General features: G+C 37.2%; 1 protein-coding gene across 3 annotated transcripts in view; it reads right to left on the reverse strand.

The window, feature by feature from the left end:
- Positions 1-11,634, reverse strand: part of eif2b3 (eukaryotic translation initiation factor 2B, subunit 3 gamma) — a 35,511-nt gene extending 23,877 nt beyond the window's left edge. The window contains exons 1-5 of one of the 3 annotated variants that reach the window (XM_058644742.1): positions 11,338-11,634; positions 4,154-4,200; positions 3,852-4,024; positions 2,356-2,521; positions 540-688 (exon numbers count right to left, since the gene is read on the reverse strand). In XM_058644742.1, coding sequence (XP_058500725.1) covers positions 540-688; positions 2,356-2,503 — 297 coding nt within the window. In that variant the 5' untranslated portion in view covers positions 2,504-2,521; positions 3,852-4,024; positions 4,154-4,200; positions 11,338-11,634. Of the gene's footprint in view, positions 1-539; positions 689-2,355; positions 2,522-3,851; positions 4,201-11,337 lie in introns of those variants that run through there. The other 2 variants (XM_058644733.1, XM_058644725.1) reach the window with 2 other exon arrangements.
- Positions 11,635-12,687: the final 1,053 nt, after the last annotated feature.

The following is a 12,687-nucleotide window of genomic DNA, read 5'->3' on the forward strand; positions in this document are numbered from 1 at the left end:
GGCCTCCCTTTGACCACACTTAAAACAGTACCTAAACAAAAAAACAAAAACTACATTTTATTAAAAACAATGCAATCTAAGTTGTCTTTCACACATTAAAGTAATAAAGAGCCATTATTACTTCTATAATGTTTTTGTATATTGTATAATGACAAATGGAGAACTGGCAAATTCTTATTAATTCACAACAGTCCTGTTTTGTCTTGCAAATAATAATGAGTCTTCTGTATTTGTGTTGGCTATTTTCTGGTTTTGTATCCAAATATCTTCACATTGATGTATTTATCCTCTTTGACTTATATACAGTACCAGTCAAAAGTTTAGACACACCTTCTATTTACTTGAATGAGGAAGTGTGTCCAAACCTTTGATTGGTTTGTCAAAACTTTTGACTGGTAGAGTATTGGTTAATCATTTCAAACAGAACTCCATGACAGTCCAAGTGCTTGCGTGAAGAGGTAGAGATGCAATAAACAGATTAGGCAGAAACTGACTGGCATAACTAAATCAATGTTTACACACATGTAACACACACACACCTTGATCTTCTGCTGGATGTGTCTGAGAGCGTCTGCAGTGCCCATGTCTCCATCCTCGGGGATACAAACAACCTCCAGTTTCATCTTCACGTCCATCTTCATTGTGCTCATCATCTTTTGAACATCTTTGGTGGTAATTACGATCACCTCTAAAAAAACCCAGTTAAAAACAAATATTTATACATCATATACAGTAGATGTTGTATATTTTAAGTATCCTTGACATTTACTGTTGTCAGAGAAGAAAAGGAGATGTCTTTCTGGCCTTCCTTCTTCATCATTTCAGGACTGAATGAGTTCATCAGAACCTAAATCTATACATTTGCTTCTTCAAAGCAGACAACAATGTATGGAGCATTAAAAACTCTAAATCAATGCAGAGAATTCCAACAGCAACAAGACCACTGGTTGAAGTTGTTTTTATATATATATATATATATATAAAAATATATATACTGATAACATTACTAGACCACTCTATAAAGCTAAAACACATAAGTCCTTCTTGTTTAAATATCATTGTCTGCATACAATGTTTTATACAGGGCATTTGTTCACTCTTGCTGTGTCAGCCTATTAAAACGAAATTGCAGAGCTTTGGCTAGCTGGCTGCACACAGTAAACTACTGGCCACACAGGATGATTATGTATAGAAAGTCAGTTTTATTTAGGCTAGCACGGACCTACAGGCTTTTATAATGAACAGCGCTGTTTACTAGCAAGAACACTACACTACAACAGATCCCTTTACAAGCCCAGAGTTTCTGGGCCCAATGCATTCTGCAGTGCAAACGTCTGGACTGTAAATCTTGACAGGAAACGCACACCTGACAATGAGGTGCTGACACACTGGTAAAGGTATGACTAGAAAAAGCAGCCCAGCTAAAAATGTTATAGGTTTACGCACATTGAGAGGAGAAACTCAACCTTGCTGGAGGAAATTGCATGTGTCATGCACTCACTAGGAGCGGAATTAAGTTTTCTTATTAAAATATAACAGCTTTGGAATAGGTAAGTTTGAGTTTTGAAGCAACTATTATATTTGGTGCATCAATGATACATTTAACATCTAACTCTATCAATTAAAGACGAAATTTTCAATCAATGATATGAATAGAAGTTAAAATACAGTACATATTGGTAGAACGTTAGCCAAGTTGCCTCCTGTTCTTCTAAATTGTAGACAATTTTAGACAATTCTACACCTTGACTGGACAACACGTGTGGTTAATTAAACTGATTTGACCTAAACAGGAAAAACTGCTTATAAAAAGGGCCTATATATGACAATGTGTATCAGAGCAGAAACCAAGGCCACAAGGGGATTCAAATTGTACTAAGCATAGAAGATATATATATATATATATAAAATAATAATATAATAATAATAATAATATAATAATAATATATTTGTTTACAATATGTGTACATGTAATTAGCTGCTACAGAATGTCTAACGACAATTAAAATAGTAAAACTTATTTGAACAAAGAAAACAAAGAATGTGAAAAATAAAAAAGAGTGAGTAATTCCACAATTTTTCACTTTCTTGCAACCGTGTACATTCAGTTCAGTTCAAATAAACATCATCCAGTCCCATTTAGGTAACTAACTTGGCATAAAAGAACACCACATGTGGATACATATAGCAGAAATAATTGGCAAATTATATTATAGAGATATACTAGAAATAACACAAGGTAATTTTTAAGAAAGATGTCAATAAACACAATGTTGTTCATGTTTATACAGCAAATATATTTAATGAGGTACCATCAGAGAAAACACAAGGGATGCAACTAATATCAGCTCTTACCTTCAAATCCCACCCTCTCTAACAGATTAAGAGGATACCACATGAGGGGCTTGTTGCCAATAGGCAGCATAGGCTTGGGGGTGTTGTATGTCAAGTCAGTCATACGAGAGCCCCCTCCAGCTGCCATCAAAACCGCCTGGAGCTCCATGATATCTGCCGAGGATGGCTATGAGATTGGGGCAAACAGACAGCTTGAAAGTAGGGTACTGGAGTTTGGAGAAGATATGTATGAGGAGGACATGATTCCTCCAGATTTTGAACTGATATAAACCGGGAAGATGTATTTCAACAGCCAGTATAAAAAGGGGGTTTTGCAACCATTTTTGTCAAGTTATTTTATCATCATGTTCAGATTTCCTAGTTAAAAGATTTGACCCATCCACCCAAAAAAGTGAAACTGGTTTACACTCAATGACCACACAGTTTCCTTGTATTTCCCTCCTTTAATCTTTATTTGAAAAGCAAGTAACACATATGAGTACAGATAAGTTATCTGTCCTTTACAGACTCTCAATTGCTTTATGCCAGCTACTCTATTAGCTTCTTTAACAGTTAGCTTATCATTTAGCCTATGATAATTCCACATCAAGGACCTTGCTGTTTTGGTGTGTTCTCCAGTCTTTTCTGAATATAGAAGAAATAATCCATACATCAATATTACAATTTAAAAGGCCATAGTCTAAGGAAAAACATCATTGATACTGATGCACAATTCAACAGATTTGTGATTACCTTTAAATGTTTTTATTTGCTTTCAGTTCAGCATAAAGCTACTGTGAACTTGAACTTGCTGGTCCTGATTCTGGCAGTTTGAATCACTGAATCCCCATTATGAGGCTTAGCCCCGATTAGTTATGTTTTTTATCAAGAACAAAGTTATAAGGCAAGATACATTAGATGATATGAACCATACTGTTGTACTGAAATTAAGATAATGACAGAGGTGGTTTACGAGGTGGTTTACATGACCAGGGAAGTGAAGCAATGTTGTTAATCACTTAATTTAACAGTGCTAATACAGGTGTTCATAGTGCAGGAATGAATGAGGACCAGTCATCCTGTTAAAATTCAGTAACCCATCAAAATGATTGAAATTTGTTTTGTTTTTTAACGGACAAAAATGCATAACGTTTCTTTAAGCACAGCAGACCATTAACGGTCATTAATTAATGACCGTTAGACTAAACGTTATGCGTTATCAATAACTGTCATCAATAACAGAGTGTAGTTATGACAACACACAGCAGCACAGTACTGTTCCACAGTTCAGTCAGACTCACATCAGACTGTGCATGTATTGAAGCATTTTAGAACAAATGGGAAGGATGGGACTTAAATAAGCATTCCATTTGCATGTCTTTGTGTGCTAGTATGTAATATACTGTGTACTGGCATATGATCGAGTCACAGTGCTAACAAAGCCCACGTGAGGACATCCCCAATTAAGTCAAAGAATCACACTTTCGCTACGAGGCTGAAATATGAGACAAACGTACCTGTCAGAGTCTCCTTTGTCCCTGTAGTTCGACTACCAGTGAAAATGTCAACAGTGCTAAACACATGTAACTAAGTTGCTGTCAGAGTTGTTAGCACTTGGCTAACGTTGAGCACAGAGCAGCTAACGACAGCACAGTTTCGAAGGCAGTTCAAACGCAGTCGGATACGTCCTCTGAAAAGCAAACAAACCGGGAGGAAAGGGACAGTGACTAAAGTCAAATTACTCCCCAAACTGAGTGATATTGCTTCTGTAGAAGAAAGCTAACCGGTGGCACTTGTATGATGACATCTGTGTGCTTACAGGGAAATGTGTCCGTGTAGAAAACCATTTCCTCCGTCAAAAGGTTCCTGCGGCAGAGAAGAGAAGAGAAGAGAAATAGAAATTGAGTAAATCATTTAAATGTAAAATAAAAAATAAATAAAAAACAGAAACACTGTAACGATTGCAACGGTTTATTGCAGTTTATGTTTTATTCCCCAAAACCTAAACCACAATATGTCTATAACAGTGAGAATTACTTTCATAGTTTTTGTCAGTTGTTGCAGATTAGCAGACATGCGTTTATTTTCCCTTTGGACCACAGACGTAATTCCAAGAAATTAGTATGAAGAAAGTAGTGTGAACAGATAAGCAGCTAGAAGCCACCCAGCTACTCCTCCAGACTTCAAGCTTGAAAACTCCCAATTCACAGAGCTGAGACGTAACAGCAAATTGAGCTTGGGGAATGTGGCTTTGGTTTTGTTTGCTCTGGCCAGGAGATGAGCTTGACTGCTCATTGCTGCTTGCTCGAAACCAAAGAAACAGACAGGAGGGAAAGAGGAGAGAGAGAAAATAGAGAAAAAGACAAATGAGTGTGTCAGCCTGTCGGTTGTTGTCTAAATGCCAGTAATGCAATTAAATAAAAAATGGAAAGAGGAAGCCTAGTGTGCTGACATGCTGAATGAGGAAGATTAATTGAAATGGAGGTCCCTACAATTTAGTTCTTTACAAAAAAAACATGCATGCTTGAAAGACATACACAGAAATATTCTTATGCAAAGGCATAGGCAAAGGAATAAGAAAGAGGCCACCTCCTCTTAGATTGCACGGTGAAGTCAATTGTAATTTCAGGTTATTGAAACCCATTTGGGTTCAGCCATTGAAATGAGCCACCAAAAACCTAAGTTTGTTTATTATTTATCACGTTTCTGAGAGCAAAAATGTTTTAACTCACATGAATAAGCAATAATCAATAAATGAAGTATCTAAAAACAATGTTTATGTGCTTGCAACAGTAGCAGCCATGACTGGAGACATACAGTGTGCCTTTGCTTTCCCACATGAAAGGCCTTCTCAGTGGCTAACTGCGAGAAAACATTGTTCATAATTAAACTGAAAACACCTCTCTAAAATGGTTTCAACATATGATATGGTATTATTATGATTATTATTATTATTATTTACATGTAACAGATTATAGTTTCCATTATGGTCAATAACAAAAGACCCTTTATGTTTTTTTGTCTCTCCTCCACATCCCTAGGTGTTGTCATTGTGCAGGTGGAATCCCCTTCTCTGCCTAAAGAGGGGAATCTGGAGGGAAAAAAATGAAAGCAATGTAGAAAATGTCAACCCAAACAGCTGACACTCACAGAGATTACAGATTGGCTGGTTTATCACAGATCACATCATTGCTGTGTGTGAGACATCTACAGCTTTACTGGTGTTGCTGAAAGCTCATATGATGTGATTCAAGCAGGTTACACAATGGGCATATTGAAGAAATAAATCGTGAAAAGAGATACAGATTGTTGCCCTATGTTTTCTGAAATAGAAAGTGCTTTGACTTGGGGTGGGAGAATCCACAGACAATTGGAAGTCCAATGATCCCTTTCCTTTTGCATATCATCAAAGCCTGGCTAATTTGTCAAATCAAGACATCCATTTGAAAGGATGAGTGTGGAACAAATAAAAAAAAAATCTAAAAAAAATCACAGAATGCTAAGAGAGAACCAGATGGATATTCACATGTGAACAGATGTAGCGACGAGGGTGCACGTCCAGTCAGAGAATGACTGGAAACGGAGCCCTAAGATTTGCTCTAATTTCCTTCTCCTTGCTTGGCCCTGTAGCTGCATCTTGTAAATCATTCTCAATTCACTGAAACAAGCCAGTTGGATTAGCTTGGTTTAGATCATAAACATTTGCAGCACAGACCACCCAGGGAGCGAGCAGAGCCCAGGCAAGATTGTGTGCAAGCATGTCTGCATGTGTGAGTGTGTGAGTACGTGTGTGTATGTGTGCTTGTGTGCATGCATGTGTGTGCACGTGTGTGTATGTATTTGAGACGCCACCCTTTGAATTATTCAGACATGGGCACTGCAGCACTGTGCATATACACTCAAATGAGGTTTCTCTCTTCTCTCTCTATAATACACACACACACACACACACACACACACATACACCTATTCTGTGGTTTAGAGTTTGCACCACTTCCAGGGCCAGTGCACTGTGGGGCCCTGACCGCTGCCGTGGAAACCAAAACAGACTCATCTGACATTAGCACACACATACGCACACAAGCCACAGATGAAGTTATCTCACTGCTCAACTACGTAACAATGCTCCCAATATTCAGTAAATCTGTTATTTTATTTATACTCAATTCATTAAGTAGAGTACTGGTTGGTCTGTTTTAATTGTTGTGATTAAAAGCTTTGCACTTCTGAATGTCTACAGTGTATGGGTCGTCGTCTTGTTTTGTTCCTGCCGCAAAAAACGTAACCAAAACAATTGATATGAAGCGTGTTTTCCAAGGACTTTCACACATAAATGCATTCTTTTCAACGTGCTATGTTCAACAGTCTGCGTCACCAGACCTTAAAATTCATTCTTTCTCACTTGAGCGCTCTTTGAGTAATTCTCCTCTTGGTTCTCGCCACATGCTGGAGGGACCTGGGAGCCAAGCTGGTGTCAGAACCAGGAAATATCTGGGTTGGGTTTTGAAGAGCCTCAGTGGGAAAAGCTGGGCAACTCCCTGCCGCAAGGCGGGGGCACTTTTCTCTGTAAGCTGCTTGTCTGCCTAACTCAGGGTCTGCCTGACATTTCCAACCGTGCGGGCTGTCAAATTACCTGTCTATTTACAGTACTTGTTTACTCCTCTGTCTAATTGCAATCTTGCCTATGTCTGTATTACATGGCTGAGTTGGAAATCAATGGGGTCAGATTATATTTGAGGGGTTTTATGATTTCTGGATGCAGCACGTAACACAGAGAGTTGAAAAATGCTGCACTTCCTTTTTTTAATTAAATTTGACTTTAGACATTGGGGAATGTATGTATACATATATATATATATATATATATATATACATATATAATACATTTATTATACGTATATATATATATGAATAATGCAAGATGGAGTAAAAGAGAGAGAAGACAGAAAAAAGACCATATCTTTCAACAGCAGCCTCCCTGTCTTCACTGTATGTGTTCTATGTCTTCTGACCACACTATGTCAGATGGACTGTCCACTGTCTGGGAGGTCCCACACACACACACACACACACACACACACACACACACACACACACACACACACACACACAGGTTTGCACAGCTATTCTTCTTAGGACACTACATTGACTTCTATTCATTTGTACAGCCTAAACTTAAGCGTCACCATTTGATGCCTGACCCTAAACCTAACCTAACCACAATTCAAATCTTAGGCCTAAACTTAACCAGTACCTCAGAATTAAGGTTTTGACTACTGATCCTGACAAGATGAACTGCAAATCATCAGTGATTGCTCTTTTGTAAAGGTTTTAAAAGAATGACTCAGTAATGTGGTCAGCTCTTTTTTATGTATTAATATGTCTCATTTTATAGGCGACACACCCAGCATAGTTTTGGTCATGTTGGATCTCTCTCTTTCGAAGGTGGCCTATATTAAACTTTCCTTCCTTTTCAGCAACAACAGACAGCACACCTACACACACACACACACACACACACACCTACACCCACAAAAATCCCTTTTCACCGAAATAAATGTTTATAGCATTCCAAACATTTCATGTTTGAGACAGTATGTGTGGTCCTGTCTGCACCTAGCATGAGGTTTGAGGTTAAGGTGTTTGTCTGCTAGTGTGTGAGCGGCAGTGTGCATGGCAGTGGCATGTGTGTGCGTGTAGGTGTACGTGCGTGTGTGTGCGAGAAGAATCAAGGAACACCCATGCTTGCTTATTAAATGATTGCGTCTTGAAAAGGAACAAACAAGCTTAGGAATTATTTATAAAAAAAAAATGATGTATAGTGTTTCAGACTGGTTTAGGAACATGGTGACATCATGTTTACTGATCAGCAATCAGGAGAGGGGATCTAGTTTAATGGAGTTTGGTGAAGTAGTTTTTATAGTTTTGTAGTTTTTAATATATATATATGTATATATATATATATATATATACAAAGCTTCAGTAGAAAATGCAAAAAAGAAATGTCCATAAATTATGAAAAAGTAATTATTTCTTACCATTTGCACTGGATTTGTTGACAGCAGCAGTGAAATTGCCCCAGTGTGGTTGACATATACAGTACACAAACACTGAGATCATATTTTTACATGGATCTTGATGTGTTGAATTTCCGTGCAGTTTCAGACACATAGTCAGGGGTGCTTCAAAAGAGAATATAAATCTAGCAGCACCAAATATGTTTAACATGTTAAATGTTTATTTCACATTTATTTTAAAAACAAAAAATGTGGAGTCATTATTATAAAGTAATATAATTCTTCTTCTGACTTTCAGACTCTAGCACTAAAACAATAATAACCCAGTCTTAACAACAGTAAATCCATTCATTAACAAATAGCACACTATGCATCTTTAGTGGGTTGTGTTTTTGTTTTTTCTTGTTTTTAAATATCTGTGTTGTTTCCCTGAAGGATTGTAATGTCAGGCAGTATAACAAAATCTAATGGCCTCTAAATGCATTTAAAGCCTATTAATGAAGTAAATAGCAAACAACAATTATGCATGAGGACATTTTCACACATGCACACAAATAATTATATGAAAGATATACCACGGGTAGCACTTTTAAACACAGTTAAATCAGTTCCCCTGGTATTCTGTTTAACATTATGTGATCATTTTTATTATTACGTTTTTACCTTGTTTACTTTGGCAAACACATATGAGTGTCTGTCAGCTACATTGCATTACACCACGTTGAGATATTTCCAGATTGAAATACCTCAACAACTAGCTCTTCATTGTCCACAGAATATTAACCTGGAACCTAGAACTGGAGGATCTTCTTTTAATCCCATTTACAACAGGTTACCTTTTGTCAAACAGGTCACATTTTTCTCACTCAGCTCTTATAAGGGTTAAAATATGCTCCCAAATGCTTCAAATGATAAGAGTTAGAGTTCCCTGAAAAGAAAAAGGAAAAGCTGTTGATGGGCCATATGGAACACATATGGGACATATGTGTATGTGCTGATGTGTATGTAGCAGCATTGTCCTCTGTAGTCAGTATATAGACTTGATGTGAAATGAATTTTTAGAGAAGCAGTAACTCAAATAAAAAAAAGCTCTCAAGACTAATTCACTCAAAACGTAAGCTATTGCCTTTATACACTTACATAAGGTGCAAACTGAAGGGGCAGTAACTAATTTTTGAAACTAAGCAACTAAACAAAATCAAATATTGCTGAGCCTCTTGTGGAAGAAATTAGTATTTGAAAGTCTCACGTGTGTCTGCTGAGCACAGGGAGTCGCAGTAGTAGTATAATGAGTGTAAATTTAAAGGTCTTAAAGAAAGTCAGAGACAGAGGGAGGAAAGAACAACATAAAGGACGTGTTGCTCCTTGAGATAAATACTGTCATTTCTTGTAGGAGGCTGAGTATCATTTAAAAGGGTTTTGTATTAGAACGACAAGGGGTGCATACGCTTACACGCACACACAGACACGCGTGTCTGCTCCAGATGTTGAAAATATTTAGTTTCAGTGAAGGCAGTGCAGCCTCACATCGGAGAAAAGATAAATCACAACCCCTGGACTGCAGCGAAGACACTTTTAGAGGTCTTCGTAAACCCACAGCATTCACTTTGTTCCCCTATGGCAATACTCGCAGATGCTTTTTGGAATGACACTCATACGCAGAGAATAGTAGAACATGGGTAGCAGGGCCAATTATTTTCAATGCTTCTCATCAAATTTTATATTCTACTCTGGGGGAAGAGTATGAAATGGGAATATTGTGCTACATAAAATAGAAGATGCTCAGACTTGTGTGTTTTATTTTCAAAGGTCATGGCATTGTCAATGGTGACGTGATGTCACTGAGGAGGAGGGTGTTGTATAATATATAGCCTATTGTATATAATATAGTACATCAGATATTATTGAGACTATGTGAAACGAGTGAGTAAATCTGCTCTGTACATATAAGGTTGACGCTCTCAGAACAGCAGTTATTCATGAGCAGTCATCACAGGTTATGTGTGCCAGTTTTAAAGCAGGACTGCAATGTACATAAACAACGTTACATTAAGTCAGGATGAGATCAAACAAAGCTCAAAGTCAAAGTCAAAGTCAGTTTTATTGTCAGTTTCTGCAATACATACACAGACATATTCAGGAATTGAAATTTCTTGACTCTCGGTCTCCCTGACAACACAGTGTAACAAATAAACAACACAGAGTAGCAGATAAAAGTATTTAAAGAAAAATATAAAATATACTATTTTGTGCAAAAAAAAAAAGTGGCAAACAGTAAACTATAAATATAAACTATAAGTACAAATATCAGAGACAGTGGAATACAGTGAGTGAGGTGTGCAAATTGAGCAGTATGTAAATAATTCAGAGGGATTTGTATAAAGCTGATTATATAAATGCACTCTGTGTTTCACAGTAGAGTAGAATTTTCAATCTGTAATACATGGTGACATTCCCGTGGTGGTTCATTGGGAACATTGTGTTTTATGTCAACCAGCAATAATATATATTTGCTGAAAACTAAAGCAAAGAAACTGCAACAGTAACAGAGACAAGAGTTGGCTACAGCAATGATCGGAATGCCAAGAAAAGGTTCTGATTCTCTTGGAAATCATAAAACTATTACAGCAGGGTTGTTGAACCCTTATTTCCATCAAGAGTAATTTCAATTTTCATTACTTCCTTTGAGGGCCACACCAAATTAGATTCCACATATGTCATATAAACTTCTCCAACATGACGGCTGCAGGCAGCCTTGAGTCTTTGCATGAATCAGTTTTGAAAAGAACTGCTCACAGGAGTTTATCCCAGAGCAAGTCTGAATGGTACAGGGAGGATAATCTTGATCAAGCTTTGTTCTCGTTGTTGCTCTTAAGCTAAACGTTTTTAAGTTGTCAGACACATCAGCGTACGTCAGTTCTTCATATATATATATATATATATATATATATATATGTTATTATATGTTATTTACTTTTAAACTCACCAGCATATTCAGTTGTCATCGCAGCCCCTTTCCAGTTGCACTTGTCACAGCATGCGTTGTAATCCCTCCCTTGTATCACAAAGGAGTCAATGTCCTTCAGTATTTCTATTTTCTATAGGTTTTCCCCAGAGGTGGAAAGTCATGAATTACATTTACTCACGTAACTGAGTAGGTTTTTTGTGTACTTGTACTTCTTAAATTTGTAATTTTTTTGGAAGTACTGTTGGCCTGAATTAATGGTGAATTGCCGTTAATTAAGGTCCTTGAGTGAGTAAGTTGAAGCATCATTTGTGACTGTAGGAGCCAGAGTTAAGTTAGTTTAGTTCAGGGTTAGGCCGGGTGGCTGATGCAAGATTTGACACTTGTTACAATGTAATTTATTAACAGTTTTTGTTCTATTTTGTTCTTTAGATAAAAGTTACCATGGACGCTTTTATGTCTTTGACGGCTATGATAGATAAAAGGAATTGGAACTGAATGTGTACTGAAAATGATCTAGCAGTTGGATGGATGTGATGTGTCCGTTTTAGAAGCTGTACTGTATGTTTTGGTGTAACAAGGTTTTTTGACCGTCAGGTCACTACGTGACATCAGGTTACATTGTCTTACCATTGGAATCTATAGAATGTCATTCACAAACTGAATATTAAGGGAATATTTCTATGTGATGCTGATCCTCGAGTAGCTTGGATACATATGGATGGAAATGTAACTTGGATCTACGGCAAGTGGAAATAAACGTGCACACCCTTCATACAGTTCTCAGCTCGCCTTATTACAACAGTACCTACGAGTCAAGCCAGTTGAAACCTACTTACAGCTAACGACTATTCAGTGGCTTTGGAATTAAGTGTACTTTCGCCACTACAGTGACCTTTGACCCATTTTGACTGATACATTATGTGTTTTCCTATTTTTTTTTGTCAGCACTTTCATTAGTAAAGGTTTGCCCTTACTTAAAAACAATTCATGTGAGATTTGTGTCCCCTTGTCCTTTTTGCACGTCACAAGAGTACATTTTTTAGATAAATTCTTCTACTTGTACTTAAGTAAAAGGTTATCAAAATAGTGGTACTTTTACTTGAGAAGAATATTTCACTACTCTTTCCACCTCTGGTTTTCCCTATGTGATTAATCAACAATGAGATGTTTTCTGCAACTGTTTTAGGTTATTTTCTTTTATTGCTGAAAATAGTTATTGCTGTCCTTCAAATGTGTTTGGGCAATTGACCTCACTACCAGAAGGAGAGACACGCTCCACACCACAGGTTTATTGTTAGCAATGTTTGGCTGGAAAATACTTGGATCTTCAACTGGCACAAAAGGAATGGTGAGCATGAACCTCAGGAG

Source organism: Solea solea, chromosome 1, assembly GCF_958295425.1.
Source record: "Solea solea chromosome 1, fSolSol10.1, whole genome shotgun sequence".
NCBI classification, from domain to species: Eukaryota; Metazoa; Chordata; class Actinopteri; order Pleuronectiformes; family Soleidae; genus Solea; species Solea solea.